Source organism: Columba livia, chromosome 26 (genome assembly GCF_036013475.1).
Source record: "Columba livia isolate bColLiv1 breed racing homer chromosome 26, bColLiv1.pat.W.v2, whole genome shotgun sequence".
Lineage (NCBI taxonomy): Eukaryota > Metazoa > Chordata > Aves > Columbiformes > Columbidae > Columba > Columba livia.
This window is the reverse complement of record NC_088627.1, coordinates 962,787-990,682: the sequence shown is the minus strand read 5'-3', so window position 1 is coordinate 990,682 and position 27,896 is coordinate 962,787. Positions and strand designations below refer to the sequence as shown.

Here is a 27,896-nt window from a genome sequence, read left to right as displayed (position 1 = left end):
AGTGATAATTTCTAAAAGAATGGAAAACAATTATTTGCTCTGCTGGGGGATTAGATGATATTTAGTCTCTATTTAATGGAAAACTAATTAAATTACATGAGCAAGTGAATAGAAATTTTTTGTTAATTATGAATTTTGCAAGCTACAAAGGCTAAATGATGATGGATTCTGTAATCTGCCGCACTCTTCGCTAGACGCCGAGATAAGATGACAGCTGAGGAAGAATGGAGTGAACGCATTTTAATTTCTATATCGATTCAATAACAGCCGGCTGAACAGCGATCCATTAACGGCGATCCGCGGGAGCTGACGTTGATTGGCAGGCTGACGGCTAATTATGTTAAAATTGGGGGAAGGTTGGTGAAATAGATGTGTGGTTATTACTGGAGGTGGTTTGGTTTGGTTTGCTCCATTGTGGCGCTTCCCTTGGTCCCTTGGTGGCAGATGCCTCGTGTGGGGTGACACCAAGTGACACTCGGGGCTGCTCCCGGGTGAAGCCAGGAGGGCTGGGGTCAGGGTCAAGGCCAGCAGCACAGCACCCCCAGCACGAGTCTGGTGCCTGGATTTGGGGTCCCCATCACAGAGAGCACCCCCCATCAATGGGGTGTCCTGAGTCCAGGGCTGACACTGGGGTTTCCTGGAGCATCCTTGACTCCAGGGATGGGACATCCTTGATCCCAAGGCTGTGACATCCCTTGCCCCAGGGCTGGGGTGTCCTGTCCCCAGGCTGCTCTGGCCCAGCACAGCCCCGTGCCACTGGTTAACTAGGGGCTTGTTAGCATGAATCCCATCACTTGAGCTGTGTGTATCATGGCTCTTCAGCCAAAATCCAGCCACCCATCAGCCTCTGGAGGGATTTAACCTGAGGTAAGCACAAACCCCATCCCCGCTCCCCATTAAGGGCAATTACCCAACTGGCTTAATTACGCATGACCTGTGCCGATGATTTTCGCATGTGTTTATCCCGCACTGATTTACATAATGCATCGGAATAAATATCTTTTCCCCGTCACCGTAACTCACATAGATGCGGCCCCTCCGCAGATTTCTTTGCCAATAAACATGCCAAAACCCATCATTTTGTCTCTTAGTGCCGTTAATTACTGCCTGAGCGGGTGAAAGATGTTCCCCCTTGGCTTTGTCTCCGCAGCAGCTCCCGCGGGCTGGCGCGTCCCCACCAGCCTCTCCCAGGGACATCCCCACGCAGACATTCGGCGCTTTGGTATAAATTCGCCTCCAAAGTTCACATTCCGAACCACCACCAAGCCCAGACAATGGTTTCAGCCCAAAAGAAAGACAAATATCATCCCCAAGAGCCCAAAAGGAAAAGAAGGGAGGAAAAACCCAACCCAATGCCAGGGCTTGGGGCTGCAAAACTGTGACGACCTCTGCGTGTGTTCTGTTAAACTAAAACCCCCTTTTTACCTTGGTTTTGCCTTTTTTTAAGGCATCAAACAGCATCCCCAGCCTGGCTGCCCTGCAGCAGCTTTGTGCCTCCTTCTTCCCCCAAATAACTATTTGCTGGCTGCACCGGGAGCATCACTGATGCTCATCCGGGGGTTATATATATATAACATGACCCTGATTCAATTTCCTCCTAACATTTCCTCCATAATTTTGGTCATCTGAGTTTTTTCTTGCAAAACGAGTAACAGCCAAGGAGTGTGGAGTCTTGGAGGGTGGTGAGTTATGAGCAGAGCAAGAGACAAAGCGTTGGGCTCCTTTCCCACCCGCTCACAAATGAAGTTATCTCCTCGCCTCCCAGGGAAGCGCCTCAACGTACTATATTGACCTTTTTTAATCTAAAATTGATTCCTCGTGAAACTCCAGCTGGTCGAGAGCCAAGCAGGATCGCAGCGCCATTGTATCGGTTTGCATGATTTTACATGAGCGTGTTTTGCCTTTCTTTAGTACTTTTTGGAGGGCTGAGCAGAGCGCATTTGCTCATTGCCAAGGAGATGCTACGGGGCACTTGGATCCTCGCTTTTTTTGACCCGTGGGGTGATACCCGTCCCTCTGCTCCAGGTTTCTGCTGTGCTTAAATCCCAGAGGAGCCCACAAGCTCGGTCCTGGAGATGGGGCTGGTCCCCCCCTTGTGCACCCAGGTAACCCCTAAGAGCCTGGGACACGTGGGACGGGGTGATGGGACCTTGCTTAGGCTCTTGATGAAGAACTGGAGATGAGGAGCCAGGAGCGCTGGGGCTGATGGAGTCAAGCAGTGAGGTTCTCACTGCAGAGGTTCCTGTGTCTCAAACACCCACCGGCTCCGTTTGGTTTCCCGCACCTCTCCTGGGACCCCTGGTTGAGAGCATCATGCTGCATTTTTGTAGCATGGTTTCTGCATTCATGGGCTTCCCAAAACACTCGGAGCAGCATGTAACGGTGTCTTGCACTGGAAGGAGCAATTCCCACCACGGAGGATGAAGGAAAAGCTCCGGTATGGAGGGTGCTGTAGGCTGGTCCCAGCAGCACACAGGGACGTGTGATCCCTTGCCAGCTTGGATGGGCTGAGTCAGACCATGGCCAGACCAACACTTGCACACAAACACATCTGCAAGGCTGCAGCCCCTCGGCTCCTGTGCAAAGCTGCTCTGGCATGTAAGAGTGTGTGTGGGGCTGCTGTAGGAGATGCTCCCTTATAAAATTCGGGGCTGAGGTTTGAGAAATCATGGAACTGAAAAGCAGCGAACTGTCCCCAAGTCCTTCTGCGGGGTGCATTTCCAAAGGAGGTTTCTAAAGCACTGGAAAAGCAGCATCCTGCTTGCTCCTCGGCAGATGTGCACGCTCCGATCCCCCTGAAGGTGTGCTGTGAAAAAAGAACAAAGGCGAGCCGGATGGGTGGCGTTTAGGGGCCATACTCTGCCAGCTTTTCCTGTACCGACCTCCTTACCCAGACCTGCTGCATTTGAGCCTTTGAGCCCTCTGGGAGCAGAGACCCGAACCTGGGTGCCTCGGTGTTGTGTTGCCTTTGGCCAGTGGTCCTTTCAGCCCTGGAGCCACGTGTGCTGGGCGGTGGAGCCGGTTCTGGAGGGGGACCGGGAGAGTGTTCCTGCCAGGACTGAGCCATCTGTCCGCCCTGCCGGCCCAGCTGCTGCCCTGGCAGGGCCGCCCCAGGGAGTCCCCAGAGGAGGTGGCTGCGGGGTCCCTGTGCTGCCTCTCCGGCCCCCACCCAAGGGCCGCAGGGAAGGGGGAGGGCAGCAGCTCAGCTGCCCTTTGCGTTTGCAAATCGCCGGATTTAACCCAGCCCCACCTGGCTCCGGAGGGGGAAACAAAAATAATAATCTGCGATTAAATAAAACCCAAATACTGACGATAACGAAAGGCGGGAGCAACCAGCAGCCGCGCCCGCCGCTGCCTGCGGGGAGGGGGCCGCGCTGCCCGGCGCCCCCGGAAGCCGGCAAGGGCTCAGCGCGCCGCGGCGTGCCCGGCCCCGCGTCCCCCCGCCCGGCCGCGCCGCCCGCCGGGCCCCGCCGGGAGCGCCGCTCGCCTTGTTCCGGCGGCCGCGGCCCGCCCTGCCCGGCGCGCCCCCGACCCCACCCGCCGCCTCCTCCCCGCCCGCCCCCGGGGCGCGGAGCGCGGCTGTGCGGGAGAGACAATAGAGGGGCCGGGCGGGCTCCGCGCAAACCTGCGCGCCCCGGGGATGGCTGGCGAGACGTGCGCGGCCCCGGGGTCCCTGCAGCGGGGGACGGGGCTGTAGCGGGCTCGGGGGGAGCGGGGCTCGGGGGTGGGGGGGAAGGCGGAGAAGGGGGGCGATGCCCCTGTGTGAGCCCAGCCCGCCTCTGTGCTAACCTGGCAGGATGCGGGAGGCGCAGGGGCTGCTGTGAAGAAAGTCCCGGGGCTGGCCGGAGGCTGGAGAGCGGGACATGGTGCTGGTGCCCCCCTGATGCTCTGCTGGTGAGGAGCTGGAGGACGGCGACGAGAGGCCACGGTGGCGGAAATCCGAGGCTCCGGCTGGGAAACCATGGGGAGATGCAATGGGAGATGTACGCTGGTCGGATTCTGCTGCCTGCAGCTGGTAAGGCGAGGGGCCGTCTGCGCTCAGCAGCATGCCGGGTTGTGCTTTGTGCGAAATGTTGGCTGTCACCCTTAGCCGCTCCGTCTCGCGGTGACCTTGCTGTGGGACCAGCTTGGGGACGCTTCGCTGCCGCCGCCCCCGAAAGAAAAAAAAAAGGAAAGATATAAAATAATCAAGGAGGAACAAAATGCCAGCCTTGTCCCCCGCCTCGGGCCAGCGCTGGCTGGAGTCGCGGCTGGGGAGATGGATGCGAACCCGTTCCCTGCGCTGCCGGCGCCTGGGGATGCGTCTCCAGCAGGTGTGAGCTTTGTTCCCAACTGCAGCCTCTTCCCTCCGAGTTCGCTCCCGCCGGCGGTTTCGCATCCCAGTGACTCCCAGGATGTTTCTTGGGGTGCTGGTCCCCCGAGTTGGGCTAAGAGGGAAACTTGGAGCCGCTGCCAGCACTTTGTAAACTCTGCTGCTTTCGAGCGGGACTCGTCTGCCCGCGGCCGGGGGCGCCGGGGTGTCGGGGGCAGAGAGAAGGGAGAGGTTTAATTTTAATAAGATTGTTGTCTTTGTAATAATTACGTGCCATTCTTGCCGCCGCTCGCGAATCAGTCTTCATCAGGGTGCTGGCAGAGGAGCAGGCGAAGGGAGCGTGGGGAGTATTTGGGGGGTTTTCTGATAAAACCAGCACTGATGAGCTTGCGATTAATTATCTCGGATGGCTCGTTCGTTAACGGAGGATCAGCAGCCTACAACTTGTCCCCGCGGCCATGCCGGGGCTCGGTGCAGCGAAGAAAACGAGGGGGGATTACCGAAACGCGTGGCGGTCGTGCTGTGGTGTCCCCGGGGGTGGGGGTGATGGGGAGGATGGGGACAGCGATGGACACGGCTGCGGATCCCCTCTGGCGATGACGGTGACATCCTGCTGACGGGCACTTGCTTCCCGGCGTCGCTCTTGTTCATTCTCCATCCTGGGGAAGGCAGCGAGCGGGGAGGGGTCCCCACCTTTGGGTAGAGGGGGGCGCAGCTTTCCTGGGGGGACACGGGAAGCTTGGAAGCCAAGTCCCCAGTCTTGGGCTGCAGAGCCGCAGTGGGCTCATCCCCGGGCTGAAGTCCCTGTGTCCCCAGCGGGAATGGCCTCCTGTGTCCCCAGCTGTCCCCGCGGTTCGGTCTGTAAAGTCTTGCTCTGCACTTCCTCACCTTCCCCCGTATTCAGGATCAATCCAACGGGTGTTTTCTGGGTCTGCAGGAGTTTCTTGGCTTTCGATCACTTTTCATTTTTACCGCTCAGCTCCTAAGAAGGTTTGTTGGCGTTTATTCCCTGAGAAATCCTAGATCTGAGAGATTTTAATCTATTTATTTTAGGGGAAAAAATGAATCAGTGTGAGCTCCCGGGCTGGGAGAGCCGCTCCTGCTCGCAGCTGGAGGAACTTTGTGCTGCAGGTTGGGGGTCGGGTTGGCTGCAGGTTTGGGGTCGGGTTGGCTGCAGGTTGGGGTCAGGCTTTCCTCCCCACCCTCCCCTGTGTGTCCTGGTGCTGCTGGCGTCCCCAAAGCCCTGGCTCTGGAACTGTCCCTTACCTGTGGCCTTTCCACCACAGGCTCATCCTGTAACCCAGCACCCCATCCCACAGCAGTGGCACCCACCCCCCATGGGGAGAAGGCGCTGCTAGGTCCCTGGGTTTTGGGGTCTGGGTGCCCATCCGCAGCCAGCTCTGCGGTGAGGAGGTAGCAGGCGCCATCAGGGTGTCCCTTTGAGTGGCCAAGGCCAAGATTCATGCCTGAGGTGGCATGGCTGGGACCAGGTGATGCCGAGGTTTGGGAGGGGACGATAGGGATGAGGCGTGACTCCTGACCCCATCTCTGCTCCTCTGCTCTGCTTCGGCTGCTCTGTGACACCCTTGACACGGGGATGTCACCACGGGGCTCGTGTCCCCGGTCCGGGTGGTCTTGATGCCTGTCATGGGCTCCCTGCGCTATGGGAGGGGACGGCCCTTAGCCACCGGTACTGGCTGGACTGGTGTGTGCTGGGGCTACCTGAGAAGCTGTGCCCTGCTGCTTTGGGGTCAGTTTGTGCCAACAGCGATCACGCTGGTGTGCCACACCTCATCACCGGCCAGCTCGTGCCTCAGTTTCCCTAAGCAGAGCCTGCAGGAGGTCCCCGTGCAAGGTCCCTGTGCTGGGGGGAGAAGGCAGGTCTGGACAGGGAACGCACACTGCCCCGCGCAGCCCAGACCCCGGGCAGCGGCTGCACCCGAATCCATCTGGGAAACTGGTTTTCGGACTGGGGAGCCTGGGCAACCGCTTTGGAGCACCCCAATATCCTACACCCTTCTCCAGCGCTCGGTGAGGCGGTGCTGCAAGCACTGGGTGTCCTCATTCCCAGGGGACAAGCAGCACCCACCAGATTTTGCCTCTTTTTCACTGGAAAAACCCAGGAATGCACTTTCCAGACGCCCACCGGCACTGCCCCACCTCGAGAGGGGCTGCCGGGAGGTATCGGTGCTGATGAGGTGAGATGAAATCAAAACTCTCAGGTTTTTGCTGGTTCTCCCCATCATCTGGGAGACTCAATGACTGGCTGGGGTGCTTGCGGTGGCTTAGTAAACCTTTCTCTGGGGTTCCCATTGTTGTCGGGAGAGTTTATCTTTCCTTTATGTAAAGATGAGAGCTGCTGAGGTGGTTGGATGCAAAATGAACCCAAAGGTGACACCACCCGACTCGACAGCACCAGCACGGGCACAGGAGTGTGAGAGATCTAAGCCGTGACCCTCGTTAACTCTGAAGCCTAGTGGTGTCGGTGGCAGGTGGGGGCAGCGGCGGTGCTGCTGTACCAGACCTCAGAGGCAGTGGTGCGGGACTGCTGGAACCTGAGGTCCGTCTGGATCTGTCCAGCTGCTGTCCCATGTCCCTTGGCTGTCCCGCTCTGTGCCCTGGGGCTGTGCTGGTGCTGCTGTGGGGCCGGTTGGCTTGAGTGGGCTTCTTCTCCCCCCCAAAGCGGTGACCCCACCGGCTCCCCTGCGGCATGGGGCTCGTTGTGGGGTGGGATGCAGCTCCAGTCCCGGCGCTGGGTGGGGACAGGATGCTCAGCGCTCCCACCTCCGCCTGGCACAGCTCCGTGTCACTCCCAACCGGGATTTCATTTCCTTCTTTGTTTCTCTCCTTCTCCTTTAATTGGCTGGAAAAGCAAAGCTCTGTTGGCACCTCCCGCCCGGCTGAGCCTGCTGGAGCCTGCCAGGCGTGCGGTGCCATGCGGGGCCGTACCGCGCCATGCAGGGCCGTACCGTGCCATGGGGTGCTGTACAGTGCCATGCGAGCGGGGCTGCGGTTCCACCCCATCCTGCTTGCCTGAGCCGGGGGGTTCGCATGGGGCACCCAGAGCCTCCAGGATGTGACCCCCCCATCACCAAGCCTAGGGAGCTGGCGGGGTCGGCTTAACGAAGGATGAGAGAAAGGAGAGGGTGGTCCCATCCCCTGCATCCCTCAGCCACCAGCCCCAGGTGACATCCCCTTCCCCAGTGGGGCCCTGCTGCACCCTCAGGGACTTCACAGCCCTGCTGTCCCCTGGCAGCCCCAGCACCTCTCCCACCTCATTTGCTCAATTTTGGCCACGAACCCTCCAAATCCAGCGAGAATCAGCCACCTCCACCATCTGCCGGCATCTTTTGTCCTCGTGCGGTTCCCATCCTGGCCGACCCTGGTGTGGGGACAGCGTGAGGACAGCGGGGCCGGAGCTGCCCCCGGCACCTTCCACTGCGGGGACGGGGAAAAGGAGCCCGGGCTGAACTCTGGATGGGGTTTTTTCAATTACACAATTAAATGCACAATTAGGTATAATTACCAGCGCTCAGAAGGCGCGACTGTTCATAATAGGCATGTAATCTACTGCAGTCACTGTTTATACTGCTCGGCTCCGCTCCCTAATGATTATGGAAAGCTTTCACATTTGCATGGTTGCCATGGAAATGGGGGGCAGACAGCGGTGTCGGGGACGCAGAGCCCCTCGTTTCCCTGCGCCCCATCTCTGTGCGGTGACGATCCCGCACCCGCGGGTGCTGCGGGTGGTGGGTGCTGGCGTGGAGGGATGGGGACGCTCCGGGGATGGGCAGTGCCGAGGATCCAGAGACAGCCCCGGGGGGGAACTGTGTGTGTTAGAGGTGTGAAAAACCCCAACCCACGTTGTCACCTCCCTGGGTGACCACCCCAAGAGCCACAGGAGGGTCCGTGGCTGCGGGTGGTCGTGGAGAAGCGTCCCAGCCCGGCGAGACCTCCGCGTGGCCGCGCATCCTCCGCTGCATCCCCATTATTCACCGGCACGGCTTTGCTTGACAGGCCGCTATAAAGGTTTATTGGCGCGCGTTTGGGAAGGCAGAACGTTACAGCTTGCAATTAAAACCGCGATTAAAGTGCAGTACATCTAAATTTGCAGGACCAGCTAATGTGCACCCCAGAGTATTAACAAGACCGGTTGAAGATCTCTCTAAATCATTCACGCCGGTTCGTAACGGAGCTGAGAGCAATGGGGACTGGAAAATAAATGTCTCGGAGGGCTGGGTTGTAGAGAAAATAAAGAGGATGAGCCAGAAAACAGCCTGGCCCAGCACCGGAGCTGCGGGAGCAGGGGAAGGAAAGGCTGATGCACGATGTGGTTGGCAAAGCCTAAAACCTGATGGCCTAATTGGTGCCTGGGAAAATGAGTCTTGTCCAGCCAAACTTGATCTTGTTTCTTACTGAGCTCCCAAGTTTGGCTGGTGAAAGGGACTGAGCTGCCCTAAGAGTGTTGAGATGCTGATCAGCAATTTGATTTAATCACGGGTGGCTTCGTGACAGGGTGGGCGGCTTCAGACCCGGCTGGTCCCAGCGGTCCAGGCCGTGTCCCCATCCCGCATCCTCCTGGGATGCCCAGGAATGTCCTTGTCCCCCTCACAGCTTGGAGCTGGGGACAGTTTTTAGCTGGAGGCGCTGGAGCGTTGGGGATTGAGTGGGGAGAAGATACCCTGCCCGAATTCTGGGGGGATGCTTGGAGGGCCAGAGGCGCTTGGGATGGGACTTGGCGTCTTTCTTTTCTCTTCCCTCCGTTTGGAAGCAGCTATTTATTTCAATTTTCAAAATACGTATGTAACGGCCTGGAAAACTGGGAAGGCAAAGCTGGCAGAGAGCAGCCCCCATCGTATTTAAACAGGACATTAAACTCCGAGTGGTTTATTAATAAGATTAATAACAGCTCCCATGTGCTTGGCTGGGAAATTTCACCCGTCTTTGGTTTTTACTCTGCAGCAGAAGGAAATTTTACCGTGTTATTTAATAGTGTTCCTGCCCAGCTGACAGCAGGGACAGTTCAGGAATCACCTGCACTGGGAACGTGCCACGCAGCCCTTTGTCACACGAGTGTGTACAAATCACTCACTGTGCACAAGCGGTGCTACATCTGGGCTGTGAGTGGCAGTGGGGACTGTCGCCTTGGAGGGACGTGACATGGGGCGGCCCCTGAACGTCCCTCGGGCACCCCGGGTGACAGCAATGGCACGGCAAAGCCACCGGTGCTGGCCGAGCTGTCAGGCTCCCAGCCTGGCTGTGTCCTGGCACCCTCGCGATCCTCACCGCCCAGGCTGGGTGTCACCTAAGCAGGGGACACAGCCACCGTGCCTGGCCCGGGGTCACAGCTGCGCTGTCACACACAGGAGACACAAGCAGAGACAGGGCAAAGAGCAAGCTCAGGGCTGGCCTGCTGCTTGGCTCTCAGGCTAATTACCTAGATTAGAGCTAATTGGTGCGCTGGGTCAGTCTGGTCTCTTCCCATAACCAGATCGATAGCAACGCCCTTTCCCACAGCAGGTCTGTGGGGCAGAGCCCGTGTCCTGGGGACACCAGGGAGCCGGAGAGCAGCCGGTGCAGGACAGGGCGGCTTCGCTTCCCTTGGGCTCTTGCTGAGAATGGAAATGTGAAGCTCTTTGGTGGACGTGATCTGGGAAACCAAAGGGCTGGGGGTGGCCTGTCTCTGCCTCAGAGACTGGCCCAGTCTGGGGGATGCAGGGAGTCGTGGGCACGCCACGCTGGTTCTGGAGCAGTGTGTGTCTCTGGCTGACACCTTGTCCCCCAGGCGCGCTCATGCCATCGCACAGGGATGCTCAGATACAAAACGCCAGCTGGAAGTGTCCCAGGGGAGAGAAGGTTGCTTGGGCTGTCATGGAGGATGCTCAGGTTCGAGTGGAGGATGCTGGGGTGATGCTGGAGGATGCTGGGGTGATGCTGGAGGATGCTGGGGTGATGCTGGAGGATGCTGGGGGTAGGAGCACAGGGTACTGGAGCAGCACAGCAAGCAATGCTGAGGTTTCCCATGGGAAACCCTGTCCGCTCGTTACTCCTGCGCGTTAACAGCTCAGATTGATGGTGGTCCTCAGCTATCGCCTGGAAATGTCAAGCTGTGAGTCCTTGTCCCAGCCCCCTTGGGGCTCTTTCCTGCACACACATCCTCCCCCTCCTCTTCCACTCCAGCAAAGGGCCAGGGACAGGGGGGTGACCGTGGGGTTCAGCCGGGTCCCCGCTGCCTTGACCCATGTCCTGCAGCCCCGGGAAGGTGCAGCACCAGCCAGCAGCTTTGCACAAACCCTTTGCAGGCTCCAATTTGTATTTTCTCTTTTTTCCCCCCCTATTTTGGCCCAGAACCAGCCCTGTCCCCCTTGCCCACCCTGGGGGATGGTGTCCCCATCTGCACCCCTGGGCCCCCCCAGCTCCCGTCCCTCTGCCGCCTCCATCCCATCACCAGCAGGTTGCCAATTCCCCTTGGCAGCTGCCGGGACTCTGAGGCGGAACCGTCCTTTCCTGGCCCCTCTTTGTAGCATCTGCCGCAGTTTTCCCTCATCTTGGGGAGGAGGGGACACATCAAGACTGCTGTGATGGGCACCGGGGTGGCACAGGGCTGGCATCGAGTGCCCCTGCAGGGTGTGGATGCTGGCTGCTGGGGTGCAGTGACACCTGGCGGGTCTGGAGGGGCCGGTTTGCTCCCCTGGACTGGAGGTGGCATGTGTGTGTTGGCAGTGACATCCCCGGCATGGCCGTGGGGCAGCCCTGTGGCCATGGGTGCCACAGCTGGGCTTAGGTGGGGACATCGCAGGGACGATGCTGCAGGGCTTGGGACCAGGCGAGGAGCTCTCAGGGAGCAGGGACGGTCCCCAAGAGCTGGGGGTCCCTGTGCAACCCTGGCAATGCCCCCATCCCCTCATCTCTCCCCAAGAGTCCCCCCCAGCCCTGTGACAATTAATGGGGGATGCTGAGTTGGGTTTTCCCCCAAAACATTGATCTGGAAATCCTCATCCCTCCTGCAAGGGCATCCAAAATGGGGGGAGGCTTGGGGCAGCACCCTCTGGGTACCAAATTTGGGGTCAGCACCCATCTCCCAGCTGGGAAAGTCATCCCACGTGGTTATGGGGAGAGAAACAGACTTTTGGGGAAAATCCCAGTGTCCCCAATGTGAGGTTGGCCGTGATGCCGGGGGCTGTGCCGGCCCTGCTGCAGAGTTTGGAGTGTTCGGGGCATTGTCCCCCCACTCAGCCACTGTGTTGTCACTGCCGTGACATCCCCTTGTCACCCTTGTCGCCTCATGCCGAGCGGAGTGGGACAGCCCCAGGGCTCCCCACCCACCACCATGCAACAAAGGGGTCTGTAAAATCAACCCCAAAACCCACTTCCTGAATGCAGTGGGTATAAAAAGAGGATGAACTAATTAATAAAAGCAATTTTTATGGATGTTTAAGAAGTCTCTAATGAGCTCCCATCCACGGCAGCTGCTAATCGCTGCATTTAATAATGCGCCGGTGGTCACGGCGAAGGCGCCTTATTAAATCTTCTCCGTGATGAATGGGAAAGGGATTGGTGGGTTTAACAGAAACTGCTCTTTTGCTAAAGGAATTGTTCAAACTGTTCAGGTTTCTGGGTTTATTAGGGTGGCGCATCCCTCCGGGTGCCTCTCCGGCTCCGGTCCCGGGCTGCGGGTGGATGGGGCTCAGATGCTCCAGCTGGACCACGGTCCTGGTGCTGGAGCCGCGGGGCTGCGCTCCCACCCCTGGTCACAGCCATGGGGAGGATTTAAGGAAAATGTCAGATTGGCTTGTTATTAAATCCCTTAATAGATAACGAGCAGCACTAATGATGTCCTGTGCAGACTGAAGCTCTGTAAATCACCCTGAAAAGCATCGGGGTGCTTGGGGAGCAGCCAGGTCCCTTCTGTGCCACTCGCCGCTGGCCTGGCTGCTTCCCACCACCCGGAGACTTTTGTATTCACCCCATGGAAGATTATCCCCATCCCACCAGCACCCATGGGTGCCTCAAGCATCTTCGCCTCATGGGGTGCTGGGGTGCAGGACACAATCAGCCAGGAGGAGACCCCGATCCCCTCCAGGAACTTGTTGCCATTCAATGGAGAAAAGAGAATAAATCCCCAATTCTGAGGATGTTGCTCACGGGGGGTGGCAGCCCTGCCTGGGCGGGCAGCGATGCATCCTGATGCCCTGGGTCGGGGAATCGCCCCGAGGAGAGGGAAACTCGCTGGCTTTATTGGGTAAATTCCTTTTGTGCCGCCAGCCACCTCCTCGTGGGCTGCGGGACAGCTGAACCTCTTAAACCCGCATCTCAAGGTGGTTTTGGCTTGTATTTTAAGGCTAAAAAATTGGATAAGTGCTGGAAGTAACACCCACACTCGCGGGACTCGGGGGGCGCACCCGTGGGTACCACCCTTGGATGCCGCTTCATCCCTCCAGGATGCAGGAGCATCCCCTCCTCCAAAACAGCTCTACCCTCCCATCAAGATCAATATTTGGGGAGCGGCAGGCGGGTTCGCCTCCCCGCCGGCTGCCACCGGCTGCTCCTTTCGCAGCACCACCGCTCCCGGGGATTATTTTTGCTCCCCAGCTCATTAAGGGGGTTGTTACCAGGCAGATTTCCTCACCCGATTTTCTCCTTCCCAGCCTGCGGGCCGGGGGAGGAGGGATGCCGGTTTCCATAGCGATGCGCTTGGCTTTAATCAGTATTTCTTTCCTGGGAGAATTGATTACGAAAGGTGTCACTAAAGAAGTCAGTAAATTGGATTTTTTTATATATATATATATATATATATATATTTTTTTTTTTCTTTTTCTCTCCCCTCTATCGGATTATATTAACAGCATCTTTGAGGCACCGTTTGAGATCCGGGGGAAATTACCTCTTGCTTCTCACAGATGTCGGGCTAAAGAACTTAACTGGGAGAATTAGCATCGAAATTGCCTGCGGCTTAATCCTTGTGCGGATGGGCTCGGCCAGCACGGGCTGGTGGGGCCGTCTCAGCCGGGATCTGTCCCGTCTCACCTGTCCCCTCATCTGGTGGGTTCCTGCAGATATTTGGAGAACGATTTGTCCCATTCCTGCTCTTTGCAATAGCCCAAAGCTGCTTTTCCTGGAGCAGTCGCTCCTGCTTGCTCCCCATGCCATTTGTTATTTAGGGGCTCAGGCTCCCCCGATCTCTCCCAGCTCCTTGTCTTGTTTGCTGTTCCTGTGCGCCCCCCAAACTTAAGCCAGAGATCCCCCAAATTTATGCCAAATACCCCTCCAAATTTAACCCCAACATCTCGCAAACTCAAGCCCCAAATCCCCAGATTTAACCCCAAGATCCCCCAGATCTAAGACCAAGATGCTCAAAATCTAAGCCAAAGTCTTCCCAAATTTAAGCCCAAGATCCCCAGATTTAAGCCAAAGATCCTCCAATTTTATACCCAGTATCCTCCAGATTTATGGTAAAGATCCCCAGATTTAAGCCCCAAGATCCCCCAGATTTAAGCCCAAGATCTCCCAGGTTTAAGCCCAAGATCCCCCAGATTGAAGCCCGATACCCCCAGACTGAAGCTCCAGCCCCGGCTGTCACTGTGTCCCAAGGGCAAACCGGCATCTCCGGACTTGTGGGAGAAATCCCCCCGCTCTGAGCAATTCCCTGTTTGCTCAGGGGGGTTTTAGGGGTTTTTGCTCCATTTTAATGAATTCCCAGCCTCTCAGAGGCTGTGCCACTGGTGTGGTTTCTGCTGCGAGTCTCCAGCGTGATGACAAGCCGTGGCTTGTTGTGGCTAATTGAGCTGCTTGATTAATCCCATTTTTCTTCATCCGAAAGGCTGTTTGTTGGTGCCGGCGTTTGTGGGGGGACAATTGCTGATGGTTTGGAGACAGCAAGTGCCTCTGAGGCTGAGCCGGGGATCGGGGATCTGTGCTGGACGGGGCTGAGGGGTTACTTGCTGTGGGATGGGATGGGATGGGATGGGATGGGATGGGATGGGATGGGATGGGATGGGATGGGATGGGATGGGATGGGATGGGATGGGATGGATGATGAGTTGGGTGGGGTAGAATGAGATGAATGGATGAATGGGATGGAATCTGTGGATAGGATGGATGGCGTAGGGTGGATGGAATGGATAAAATGGGATGGGATGGGATGGGATGGGATGGGATGGGATGGGATGGGATGGGATGGGATGGGATGGGATGGGATAGAGTAGCTAGGACCAAGGGGACAGCAAGCACCCGCATTCACACTCCATCCCCCAGCTGGTTATTCAGCACAACACTGGGCCGACCGGCCCATTGAGCTTCTGGTCTTCTCCAGCACTCCTCCGTGCCTCAGTTTCCCCATTAGACATTCCAATGGGTTTGGAGCAATTCCCAAGGGGACAGAGCAGTTCCCGGTGGGATGAATCCTGTTGTGCGGGAGCATCGCTGGGACCGGGCTGCCCCGGGCGGGATGGGGAATGAGCCGCTTGCTCCGCTTTTCCTCGGCGTCGAAACGTTTCCTTGCTGGGACGCAAGAAAAACGTCTCATCTCAGCATTTCTAGGATGGTGCAAATCATAGATGTAATCTTGAATTAAAGTTAAATAGAGGCAATATTGTTTTAAAGTTAAATAGATGTAGTATTTTATTGGAGTTAAACCAACCTGCTCATGGGAAATTTGAGATGTGTGATGTTTGCCTGAAAAAACAAGAGTTGAAAGCCCTCTGGGGGTGACAAGGGGCTGTGGGTCTCTGCTGGGGACATGAGGGGCAGTGAGAGCCAAATCCGCCCAAAACCGGCGGTTTTGGGAGCCGATGGGCTAAGCAGCGGCTCTTGGGGCTTTGTTGGAGCAGGTGATGGAGCATCCCTGTCCGCAGGGACACCCGCTGCCCCGGCTTTCACTGTTCTCAGCATCTCAGAGCTCTGCAGAGATTTGGGGGTGTCCCCCATGCTGTGCCTCAGTTTCCCTTCCCTACGATGAGGCAAAACCAGGAGGGGGCTTGATTTAATCTGCCTGGTGCAAAGGGCACTTTGCAACCCTTCAGCTGCATTTAGGGGAATTACGATTATTAATTATTACTATTATTGCTGTTCGGCACCCCGAGGCTGCATTCCCCAGCCCCCCTTGCACAGCAGAGGAACCCCCAAGGCTGGATGGAGCCAGGAGCTCAGATCTGGGGTGCAGAGCTCGGGTGCCGGGGTGTCCCAGGGTGCTGGGGATGGGTGCAGGGGGTGACCCCGCACGCAGGGGTGCTGCCTGGACCGGGGCCATATCCAGCCCAGGGAGCAGGTTGCCGGCAGCGCGGTCCTGGGGTGCAGCGTCTAGACAAGCGCATCCAGCCGGGGCTGCTGCCGCGTTCCCATGGCAACGCTGCCGGATGCGGCAAAATGAAATAAATAACTGGGGGTGGGGGTGGGAAAAAACAGGCAAGAGGAAGGAAAGCACATCGGGTGGGTGCTGGGTGCTGGGTGGGCAATGGGGAGCCATGGAGAGGGACCCCGTGCACCCCAAGTCTCTGCCTGTGTCCCCAGCACCTGCAGCTGCATCTTGGAGATCTGGGATGCTTGAGCCACACGCCGGGAGCTCCTAAATGCAGCAATGCTGGATGCACAGGGGCCAGGAGCCCCCAAAACCCGCTGGCATCAACAGGGGGGTTACAACAGCTGTGGAAGGACCCGATTTGTGCCTCTTTCACTCCACTTTTTGCTCCTCCCCTGTTTTACAACGGGGCTGCTCAGTCCCAGAGCATCTTGTCGGTCAAGCGCCGCATCCTGCTCATCACCACTCGATACCGGAGGCTCCGGCGCCTTTAATTTCTTTTCCTTTGCGATTTCATGAAGGCTTTTGCAAGTTGGAAGTAGGTCAAGAACTTGTTTCCAAGTCATTAAATGAAGTCCCTGGGTTCACAGCGGTGTTTGCACCTTCTTAATAGTCAATTCACTCGCTTGCCGTTCATTTAAATCGCAGCCAATTTCCCTAAGTGGAGGCGGGCGGCTCGTGGGTACCGAGATGAAAATGCCTCCGACAGCTCCTCGGGCTCCCCAGGAGCAGGACGAAGGTGTCACAAGAATGAAAATCAGCAAAACACCTTAAACTGCCTAAAAAAAAGAGGTTGAAGGGGTGGGGGAGCCTGCACAGGTGCTGTGGGGCTCAGGGTGGGGATGCAGGACCGTGTGGCATCCTTTGGGGCAGGGAGATGGGCTTTGCTTTCCCTCCTGGGGATGGGGACAGGATCCAGCTGGTCCCCAAGAGCCCCCCAGGGATGCTCCATCTGCCTGGGGACACCCAGCTCTGGGGGCTGCGGGAAACGTGTCCCTTGGGGACCAACAACATCGAGCACCGCGCTAGTGGGCCAGGTCCTGCCCCGTAGCTCTGCTTAGGGGGTATGTTTTCCCTAAACCCCATTATTTTTTTGGCCAAGACTCCTAGAAACAGGGCATTTCTAACCCAAAAAAACAGGACAGGCCCAGCTGGGGGGAGGGTGATGCTCTCGCAGCATCTTCGGATGCAGCGCGGAGGGGAATTCAAGGCAGAATAAAAACCCGAATTCTCTTCAAAATGCAGCGAAATGAAAAGTTAAATCCCCGGCGAGCCCCAGGCATATGGTGTTCGGGAGGAGATCGCCCGGCTGAAGGATAATAACCCATCGGGGGGTAGCGGAGCCCCCGCTCCGCTCCTGCCAGGCCGCAGCGCGCAGGGGAGGGCACAGGGTTCATTCCAGCCCGACGCGCAGATGCTGCTGCTGAGATCAGGGGCAGCAGGCAACCCACGAGCATCCTGCCTGCGTTGCCTGCGCTGCCCGTGCTGCCTGCGCTGCCCGTGCTGCCTGCGCTGTCTGTGCTGCCTGCGCTGTCTGTGCTGCCTGCTCTGCCCGTGCTGCCTGCGCTGCCCGTGCTGCCTGCGCTGTCTGTGCTGCCTGCTCTGCCCGTGCTGCCTGCGCTGCCCGTGCTGCCTGCGCTGCCCGTGCTGCCTGCGCTGTCTGTGCTGCCTGCGCTGCCTGTGCTGCTTGTGCTGCCCGTGCTGCCTGCTCTGCCCGTGCTGCCTGCTCTGCCCGTGCTGCTTGCGCTGCCCACGCTGCCCGCGCCCGCCTTGCCGAAACGAAAACCATGCAGCTGGATTGTCAGGAGCGTTCAATCTTCAGCCAGAATATTTTCCTGTTTCTGGGAAAAATCAGAGGGGGATATTCCCGTCCCCCGCCTGCGGGGCTTGGTGAGGATGAAGGTGGAAAAAAATAGATGGGAAAGTTTCCATCCTAGAAAAAAGGATGTTCACCCCGCAAATGGGTTTTGCCCAAGTAGTAAAAATGTGCAAACCCCTTATTCTGCCCCAAAACAGCCCAAGTGAAGCGGCAGCGGGCGGGGGGACCCCAGGACAGGGGAGAGCACGTGGTGGCCTGGCTGGGCTGTCCCTGCAGGTAGAAGGATGGAGTGACTGGTGTCACTCCATGTGAATTAATGGGGCTGGACCCCCATGTCACCGTGGCCCCCCTCTGTGTCACTGGTGCCCAACATGCTCCAGACACCTGCGTTCCCCCTTGGGGATGTCAGGGACAAGGGGCTTTTATTTCAAAGCAATTAAATACATAATTATGTGCCCAGAAGAATCACTGCCTGGCCATGGGGGGTGACACGGCTTGAGATGCAGCTGGGGAAGTGGCGGGGGGGTCATTGGCCTGTGTCCCCAAACACAATCCCCTGCCTGCTGCACCCTGGGATGCTGGTGCACCCTGGGGTGCTGCTTGGGAGGCTTTGGGGTGGGCAAGGGCACAGCAAGCACCAGGGATGTCCCCAGAATGTCACCTAGCACCCAGCCATGCAGCTCCTCACCTTTGTGGGGGCTGAGGGAGAGACTGGAGGGACCATCCCCCTCCCCAGCTCCACCAGCAGTTGACCCCCAGCAGCGGAGCTCCCATCTCCCTCCACTCGTTAATTATTGAGGCTTTGGAGATGCGATAATATATTTATGTGTGTGTGTCAGCAAACATGTCATCGCCATCGCAGGCGAGGCGAGAGGATGGAGCCGGGGAGGGGTCAGCGCCACCTCCCCTGCGGAGCCTGGGGAACCGGGGCCGCAGCTGGGCCAGTGTCCTTGCCCTGGGCCATGGTGACACGAACGTCACCTCCCTGGGCACTGCGGGAGGGGGACGTGGATGAATCGTCCCTGCGATTGCCGGGGCTGCTGAGCACGGACACACGAGCCCCGGGGTCTCTTGTGTCCACAGGTGGCCGAGTCCTTGCATCCCTCTGGCTCTGGGGGTAATTAAGTGGTTTTTGGAGAGGTCTCTAAGACCCATAGGGTGTGACAGCTGTGATGGAGGATCTGCTGCCAATCCTGCTTCCTCGGGCTGCTGTAAATCCCAGGCAGGGTTGTGGGCTGGGGGGACCATGGTGGCTCTGGCTTGTCCCTGGTGGGGGCAGCAGGGTGAGGGGCGGCCCTGGGCCACACTGTGAGCGTGACGCGGGGACAGATGAACTCTTTTGCACTTCAATTTGCTGCCAACACCCCTAAAAAATCCCATTTTCTCCAGCTCTGCCTCACCGGTTCTGCCTGCCCAGAGTCCCGGGCTGAGCCTCCGCCTGTCCCCTCCTGTCACATCCTCCCTGGGGACCCCACGCGCTGCTGGAGCCTGGTCCCCACATCTCGCCCGCTTCGATTCCTTGATTAAAATAAAATCATTGCAGGCAAGGCATTTCAATTAGCAGGACTCTGGCGCGCGTCTTCCCCTGACTAATTGATGTGATTTGCTGCAAAGGGAACTTTTGGGGCTGATCGATAAACTAGAGAGTGTTTAATTAAGAGGGAGCCCTAAAACTCGTTGCATTGATCAGTTGCAGGTTTATCTTAATTAGCAGTGGGATGGTGTGTGGTTCCCAGCCCCGCACCCCCAGGAGCATCACGGCTTCGATGGCAGAGAAGCAGCAACACCTGAAAGGGGGGAGCAGGGTGTTAATGAGGGGAGGTCAATAATTGAGGCTGCTATTAGCATAAGAAATGCCCCTCATGGGAGGGAGGCAGCCTGGGGAGGATGCTTTGAGCTCTACAGGTTGCATTTGGGGGTGGGTGCTGCTGGTTTCCAGGTTGTTTGGAGGTTTCTTGTGGAGTGTGTGGTGAGTTTGTGGAACCCCTCTCCCAGCTCACCAGTGATGCTGAGCCCTGTAGCTGGGCTGGGCTTGTTCCCTGCCCTGGCTTTGGTTGGGGCCGCTGGTGACAAAGGGCTGTGGGGCATTGGAACAGGCTGCCCAGGGCAGTGCTGGAGTCACCAGCCCTGGAGGGTTGGACAGATGGACATGAGGGTCTCAGGACATGGGGCAGTGTTGGGGTGGGGGAATAGTTGGACTCCCTGATCCTGAGGGTCTCACACTCACCGATACCAAAACTTGCAGCCTTCCCACCTGCCCCCTGCTCAGCAGCTCTGTCAACAGCCACCGGATCGATGGGTGGCTGTGAAACCCTGAGTGCTGTGCTCCTTGTATCATTTATTATTTACATCTCTCAATTTAAAAGATTTACAGCCTGGTTGTAAGTATTTCCAAAGGCTGTTTTCTCAGAGAGTTTAAGGAGCGTGGAAGTGAATTAAGCCGCAATGCAAACAGCCTCGGTCCCGGCCCCGCGGATGCCGGGGCTGCTCCGTGTCTTTGTGTCATCTTTAATGGAAATTGGGGTCCTGCTGGCATGGATCCGGCAGATCCCATCCCGGGAATAGAGTAGGGAATGGGATACCATGGTTGTCAGCTCTGCCTTTGGCTTTCCACCCACGGGCAGGATGGAGCTGGGCTAAAGTAGGCATTAATTAGAGCTCTTGCTAAGCCAATTCAATCAGTGTGTGATGCTTTATGGATGGGGCAACTGAGGCACAGCTGGCGGTTGCACACGCAGGTGCATCAGCCGTGCCTCATCCTCAAGAAACACTTAGGGAAGGACTTTTGCCACCTCATTTGTTTCCCCCCTGGAATTAGGATGCGTTAGGCCGGTCTGGCTGGGCAGGGATGCTGCATTGGGAAACTGCAGCACGGAGGGTGCTGGTGGGACAACAAGCCGGCAGCTCCCTGCTCCACCTTCTCAGCTCCAAATATTCCTGATAACCCCTCGCTGGCCACCACACACCTGCCCACCATGGCCAATGCGTCACACAGACATTTCAGCCTATTGCAACTAATTATCCGCAGGACTTCCCATTAATTACTGGCTGCTCTTTGCCTTCAGCACCCCAGGAGCCGCTGTGGTGACCGGTGTCCTGCTCTAACACCCACAACCCCCCTCTGCTCTGCTGCAGGTCGCGGCGCTGGAGAGGCAGATCTTTGATTTCCTGGGCTACCAGTGGGCACCCATCCTGGCGAATTTTTTACACATCATGGCCGTTATTTTGGGTATTTTTGGGACCGTCCAGTACAGATCCAAATACCTCATGATGGTAGGTACCGCTGTGGAGGATGCTCCCGCGGCTGGGTGCAGTATCCTCAGCCCTAGGTCCTGTATCCCAACCCAGATCCCTGTGGATCCAGCGGGATCCAGCGAGCTGGAGGGATGGAGCGGGGGTGTGTTTTGGCACGGTGTACCCTGACCAGCTCTCTCCCCGGCAGTACGCGGTGTGGCTGGTGCTGTGGGTCGGCTGGAACGCCTTCATCATCTGCTTCTACCTGGAGGTTGGACGCTTGTCACAGGTAACGCTCCCCCCATCGCCTTCCCTCCGTCTTTCCATCCTCCCTGCTGTCCTGCTCTCACCCTCCTCCTTCCCCTGTCCCCAAAAAGGACCCAAAACCCCCAGGGATGCAGAGGAGGTTGCCCAGCATCCCTGGACCATGCTGGGGGGGTGATCCCATGGTCCCATCTTTCGGATGGCTGAATGCAGCTGCAGCATCACAAGCAGCTGTGTCCCTGCCTCAAGGCCAAGCTGCTGCGCTGGTGACAGCTCTGTGACATCTGGGGTGTCACCTGGGCATCATGGCACACCTGTGTGCTGCTTCACCAAATGGTCTGTGCCACCGGCGTGGGGGGAAGCCACAAACCTTGAGGACAGTGGCTGTGCATCAGGGAGATTTGGGGTTCATCAGCTGGTCTGGGTGCTTGCGATGCTCGTGGAGCATCCTTGGGTTGGAAAAGCCCATTTTGTGTCCACCCACTCTGCAAAGAGCCCCAGCTCCACAGCCTGTGCCTCCTCCTCTGCTCCTTCCCGCAGGACCGAGACTTCATCATGACCTTCAATACCTCACTGCACCGCTCGTGGTGGATGGAGAACGGGCCGGGCTGCCTGGTGACGCCGGTGCTCAACTCCAACCTGGCGCCCGAGGACCATCACGTCATCACCGTCAGCGGCTGCCTGCTCGACTACCAGTACATCGAGGTGGTGAGCAGTGCCACGCAGATCTTCCTGGCGGTAAGGGCGGCCGCCGCCGCTTTTCCTCCTCATCCCAAATTGTGAAGTGAGAAAGAGGGAATGATGGCAGGGACTGGGGTGGACAGATTCCAACTGGAGGTGTCCCGCCATCACACAGCCATTCTGTAGCATCAAGGGCAGCATTGGCTTAGGGGTGGGAGGAGAGGAGCATCGCGGGGGTGCTGCCCACCCCAGAACCTGCTAGCTATGGGTTGGGTGCTGCAGGAATGGGGGGTCTCAGTGTAACACACCTGGGTGTGGGACCTGGTGGGATATGCCGCTTGCTGGTAAGGGGGGGTCCCCCCTTCCTGACAGCTCTGTCACCCCATGGGGAGGCAGGAAGGGGACACACGAGGATGCAAAGCTCCTGGGGAGCCTGGGAGGCTCAAAGAAAACCACAGAACCACAGGGTGGTTTGTGTTGAAGGACCCTCCCAGTCTCCCCAGCCCCCCTGCCATGACAGGGACATCTTCACCAGCTCAGGGTGCTCAGAGCCCCGTCCAGCCTGGCCTGGGGTGTCTCAGGGATGGTTCATCCACCACCTCTCTGGGTACCTGGACCAGGCTCTCACTGACTTCTCCCCGTTTGCTTTTGTTTCACAGCTTTTTGGCTTTGTCTACGCCTGCTACGTCAGCAAAGTGTTCCTGGAGGAAGAAGACAGCTGTAAGTGACACTTGCTGGGGACGGGAGCGGTGCCTGGGCTGCGGGCGGGTGAAAGGATCCCTTTAGTTGTTTTTTTTGCCCTGTTTTTCCAAAGTTATGCTACAAAACACCCCTCCAGAAGCGCTGAGCCCCCAGCCCCAATTAACCAGGCGGTTGAGGCCATAGCAGTCCAACCGCATTAAATGTTCATCTGCCATTTATTAATTTGCGCCAGCTGGCAGCTCCCGCCAGCCGCCCGCGGGCAGGGACGCGCCACAACCGCCGGCGCGGCAAAAGCCACCGGGATACACTCGGCATCGCGCTCCTTCCCCACGGCATTGGATCGGCGGCCCCGCCGGTGCCGGGACCCACAGATGGTCCCATCCGGGAGGTGCCGGGTCCAGCACCCCCACATTCTCACCGCAGCGCTGCTGGGAACCGCTGTAGCGGAAAAGGAAAATCTCCGTGTGAAATTGGACACTGCCTGCGGTAATAACTTGTTCCTGTACCGGGGGAGCTGGCAAAAGGGTTTATCTACCGCCGCCGGCTTTGAAGCGTGTTTGCATTCAAACAAACTCCTGCATTCAATACACTTTTAATATTAATGCTGCTGGAGCCCAAGATTCAAATGCAGCTTTTTTAATGGAATATCTTATTAGATTTGGAAATGGATGGATGGCATCAAAATTGAGAGCTGGCTGAATATTAAGTCGGGAAGATAAATATGCTGGGAGAACTGGGCTCCCCCCTCGAGCTTCCTGCTGTTTCCTGGACACCCACGTGTGAACCCACCCGGATCTCAGCTCTATGGGGATTAATATATTGGTTTTGGGGAGATGGGTCACGCTACAGGTCCCGTGGGGGTTTGGAAACCCCCCTTGGCTGCACGTGGTGCCCATTCCTGGGCTGGCTGAGCAGGTTGAGGGTTCAGGTCTGGGGGCAGGTGGAGAATCCCAGGTTGGAAGGGACCACAAGGATCATAGAATCATTGAATGGTTTGGGTTGGAGGGACCTTCCCAGCCCCCTGGTGCCCCCCCTGCCATGACAGGGACATCGTCACCCGCTCAGGTTGCTCAGAGCCCCGTCCAGCCTGGCCTGGGGTGTCTCAGGGCTGGTTCATCCACCACCTCTCTGGGTACCTGGGCCAGGCTCTCACCACCCTCAGGCAACAATTCCTTCCCCATGTCCAGCCTGAATCTCCCTCTTTTAGTTTAAAACCATGAACCGCTGGGCTGGAAATTGCAGCCGTGAAAACTGATATACTGGTGTCTGCAATTCCCGTAAATGACAGGCTTGAAACAAGATGTAATTCCCCCATAACTCTCCTTAAATGCCCACTTGGAGACAATAATAGGGTAATTTTCCCCACTTTGTCCAGCCTGCAACGCAAGGGCTGTGGTGGTGAGGAGAGGAGAGCCCGAGGGATCTCCACAAGCTGGTCCAGCCCCTTTCCTCTGATTCTCACCACACTTTCCTGGGATGCTGCTGGGACCAGGGATGTTGCCATGACCTGGGATGCTGAATTTCCCTGGGATGCTGCCACAACTTGGGGTGCTGTGGCGACCCGGGATGCTGCACGTCCTCGGGATGCAGCCACAAACTGTGATGCTGTGTTTCCCTGGGGTGCTGCAGTGACCTGCGTGACCCACGGGTACCATCAGGGCAGGGAAGGCAGGGAAACTGCACTGCTGCCCTCCCCAGCTCACCTCGCTGCTCTCCCCCCTCTCCCCAGTCGACTTCATTGGTGGCTTTGACTCCTATGGCTACCAGGCACCCCAGAAAACGTCACACCTACAGCTACAGCCGCTCTACACGTGAGTCCGCACTGGGGAAAAGCCTTGGGGATGCTCAGGGATGCAGGAGCCCCTCGAAGGTGCCTCATCACACCATCGTAACCCAAAAGATTTGGGTCTGTGGGTCTGCTTGGTCTCAAAAAGCACAGGAGCTCCACAGGGGCTGCGGCTGGGCAGTTTTTGGGGGGATCGTGCCCTTGTTGTGCTTTTTGCTGTTTTCCTTTGCTGAGCACCGACGCGCCGGCGCTGCCCGGGGGAGCACAGCTCTTCAGATAAGTGCAGCTGACTTGTTTCTTCTCCCTTACCCATTAAGCTTAACTAGATAAATGCTCAAACGCGATAAGGCTGTGAAATCTAAAGGGATTAGCCTCGTGCGGGCTTTGCCGGATGCCAAAAATTAATTATATTTTAAGCCTTCTATGCAAATTCAAGGGCACGCCATGCAATTAGAGATGCAAAGAGGGGGCTGCGGTGGAACAAACACATTTGTGTTGTTGCTGGGCCCTCCCTGGGTGTTTGGGTCTCCTGTGTGCTCTCCCTGGTGCAAGGGTGCGGGGGAGCACCCATGGGTGCTGTGCATCGAGCTGGAACTTCCCCAAGAGCCCCCCAGTCCCTGAGTGAGTGGGGCACAGCAGGACGGGGACATGGATGGTGGCACATCCTGGGGATTGAGGTGGGTGTCCTGCCCCCGCAGTGGGTGATGGAGGGTTTGGGTGCACAGTTTGGGGATGGGTTGTGCCCCCGCCCAGGTACCGGAGCACCCCGTCCCGGGGTGACACTGGGGACAGTGCAGCCTGGCTCCCCACCTGTGGGGCTGGCTCGGCCAGCAGTCCTTGTAATTAGATTGCTTCCTAATTAATCAAACTCGTGGGCCACCCGCATCCTTGTGGCCTTTCTGCCCAGGAGGGGTCACAACCCAGACGCTGCCACGGCTCTCCCAGACCCCTGCCCGCAGCCCCCTCCGTCCTATCCCGGCAGCTCATTAATAACTTGCCACCTAATTAATGCAGCTGTAATTTATATCAAGGTGCCTCCATCGCTCTGACAGCGGTGGTGGGTCAGGCTCATGAGGTCGGGGGGATGCACCCTGTCCCCAAGGTGTGAGACACCGGGTGCTGTGGCAGCACGGTGACACCCGAGGGGAAATGGGGGGTGCTGGTGCAGCGGTGGCCCCACCTCGGGGGGACACGGGAGGTCTCGCTGCCACCTGTGACCCATGCGAGGATGTGCAAGGTGCTGTCCCAGCTCAGTGGAGCGAATTCGGCCACTTGTGTCCCCAGGGGACAGCTGAGCAGGAGGGGCACAGGGCTGCGTCCTGGCCCAACAAATTAAAGCTTATTGTGCCATTCCCAATTAGCTGTAATTGGATTAATAGCGGGCGCGGGGGAGGATTTCCACCCAGCGGAAGGAGGAGGATGTGCCATGTCAGCAACTGCTCCTTGTCCCCTCGGGTCCCTCCTGCCTGGCCAGGGTAGCACCGGGTCCCCACCCGCCATCTGGGTACCCACACTGTCCCCCACCCCGAGATGGGGGCTCTCACCTCCAAAATCCCTCCTGTAACACATGGGGATGGTGGGAAATGCAGGTTGGGAGCTGGGAGCTGAGACCGGGGCAGTTGTGACAGGGATGGGGGTCCTGTGTGCTGTCCCAAGGGACGGGGGGTGTTTCTGGCGTGAGGGGCTGTGTGTGTGCCCTGTGCTGTGGCTGTGTCCATGTGTCTGTTTGTCCGTGTGTCTGTGTGTGCCCTGTGCCAGCATCTGGCCCCCCTTGTGACAGGGACTCCCAGACCCTGGTGTCACCCTGACCCGCTCTCCCCTCTGTCCCCAGGTCCGGGTAACCCCCTCCCACCGGGATCCAGCCCAGCGTGGGAGCCCCAGAGCGACAGGACCCCCAGGGCGAACTGTCCCACACCCGATGACACGACCCCCGGCCAGGCGGGGACACCACGTGAAGCCACCCGGTCCCCTCCTGCCTCCCCGCACCCCACAGGACCCCCCGGAAACAGAGCCAGGAGCTGCACGTCCATCCCAGCCTGGATCCCCCGAGCCCAAACCACCCACCCACGGGGGGCTGGATCAAGGGGACCCCCCAAAGCTGTGCTGTCCCCCCAGGCTCCCACACCCTCCCAGGATGGGGACGTGGGGACACACGGGGTGGCAGCATCGCTGCTGGACACTTTTCTGCTCTTCTCCCAGCCTGGTTTTCCCCCGGAGCAGCGGCTGGGCGGGGGGGCCTGGCACAGGATTGGGGCAAAACCAGCTGGTTTGGAGCAAACTGGGAGCAGGGCGAGACATAAACATGGCTTTGGGGACAGCGGGACACACAGACCAGCCTTGTCCTCTGTGGGGTTGGGACAGTTTCCCCAAGCGCCGGGTTTGGGAGTGGGGCTGGCCCCAAAAATGGGGTTTTTGCTCCCGAAAGGCATTTTCCAGCCCCCCCGGCTGGATGAAACAGTGTCGAAGGGGCTCGGGCCGGGATTGATCCCCTCATCCCGAGGAACTGGATCAGCATCTTGCCTCAACCTCCCCGAATGTGGGGCTATGGCAGGAACAGAGCATCCAAAACCCCCATGGCCTCCCCATCCCTGCCGGATTTTGGGGGGAGGATCTCGCTCAAATTTGGCAATACTGACGCTGCTGTCAACACAGCCCCTTGCCGGCTGTTTTAATGAATCTAATGAATGTTTTGGGTTGGGTTTTTTTAATTATTGGTTTGTTTTGTTCTGTTGGGGTTTTTTGTTATTTAGTTTAATTTAAAGTGCCTGAGTAGACTCTGGCTGAGTGTGACCCCCCCGCGAGCCTGCGCCGGCTCCCCCAGGCCCACGTGGTGCCTTCAGCCCCGCTCAGCCCGCCCGGGGGGCGGCTGGTGCCTCTCGGACCCCCCGGCCCCTCCATCCCTGCGCAGTCACATCCACCCATCGGGTTCGGCAGCAGAAAAGCGACGATGCCAGTACATGAGGAATGGTTGTTTTTTTATGGGGGGGCACACGCAAGGTCTGTTGGGCAGCGATTGCTTTGCAAAATGGGGAATTCAAAGTCTCAGAAGCCGCAAGGAAAAAGTCGTTTCACGCAGAATTTCAGCACCCCCCCAAGCTCCTTTTTCCCCTTGTGGTGGGACGTGCTTTCCCCTGGATCTGGCCCCAAACCCCTCTTTGCATCTGGTCACATTAATTTTGCCTCCCAAGAGTTTTTTCTCCAGTCCTGGGGTTATCTGGGGGTTTCCAGTTTGCATCCTTAAGTGATTATTCTGTTGTTTATTCTGTCCCTCCCAACAAGCAGCCGGGAAGAGCCAAGGACCAAAGCTGCCCAGCCCAAAATGCTGGGCAGGGACCGGGCTGCACCCCTGGCTGAGCTGCCGCCTTGCCAGGCAATAAGTGTTCCACCCTTTCCCCCTCTTTTTTTTTCCTTTTCCCAAGGAAACTAGTGGTTTTTCAAGCAACCCCCCAAACACACCCCATCCCCAGCTCTGCGGACAGCAGCATCTCCAGGCTTCATTTTCCTCTCCAGGTTCAAGGATGCTCTCACTGACCTGCCATGGGATGGGGTGGGATGGGCAGACACCCACCCACTCAAAACCTTTCTCAAACCCCGCGGGACGCAGAAGGAAACATTCCCATCATTTAAACCCATTCGAAGAGCTTCCCTCCCTCCCGAGCTCGGCGGGACCCAGGCACCGGCGCTCCACAAATCCTTTGTTTTTTCAGTTGGCTTGTTTTTATATGAGACTGTATTTGTAACGTGAACCGAGGATTTCTTTTCTATTCTGTAATTATAAAAGTCGAAGGAAAGTTTCACCTGA

The 27,896-nt window shown here is 57.7% G+C and overlaps 1 protein-coding gene and 1 long non-coding RNA gene across 3 annotated transcripts; one reads left to right on the top strand and one right to left on the bottom strand.

Annotated features, from left to right (window-relative positions):
- Positions 1–55: 55 nt before the first annotated feature.
- On the bottom strand, positions 56–3,928 carry LOC110364108 (uncharacterized). Its single transcript, XR_010468126.1, has 2 exons — positions 3,790–3,928; positions 56–2,806 (listed from the first exon to the last, which is right to left on the bottom strand). It is a non-coding gene; the product is annotated as an uncharacterized LOC110364108 (long non-coding RNA).
- NKAIN1 (sodium/potassium transporting ATPase interacting 1) lies at positions 3,776–27,896 on the top strand. 2 transcript variants are annotated; one of them, XM_005509668.3, is made up of 7 exons: positions 3,776–4,015; positions 20,563–20,700; positions 20,870–20,950; positions 21,466–21,663; positions 22,266–22,326; positions 24,038–24,119; positions 25,926–27,896. In XM_005509668.3, the coding sequence occupies exons 1-7, from the start codon at positions 3,962–3,964 to the stop codon at positions 25,933–25,935; spliced, it is 624 nt and encodes a 207-aa protein (XP_005509725.1). In that variant the 5' UTR covers positions 3,776–3,961; the 3' UTR covers positions 25,936–27,896. The 2 variants fall into 2 exon arrangements, with proteins under 2 accessions (XP_005509725.1, XP_064897447.1); XM_065041375.1 differs by lacking the exon at positions 3,776–4,015 and adding an exon at positions 19,280–19,396.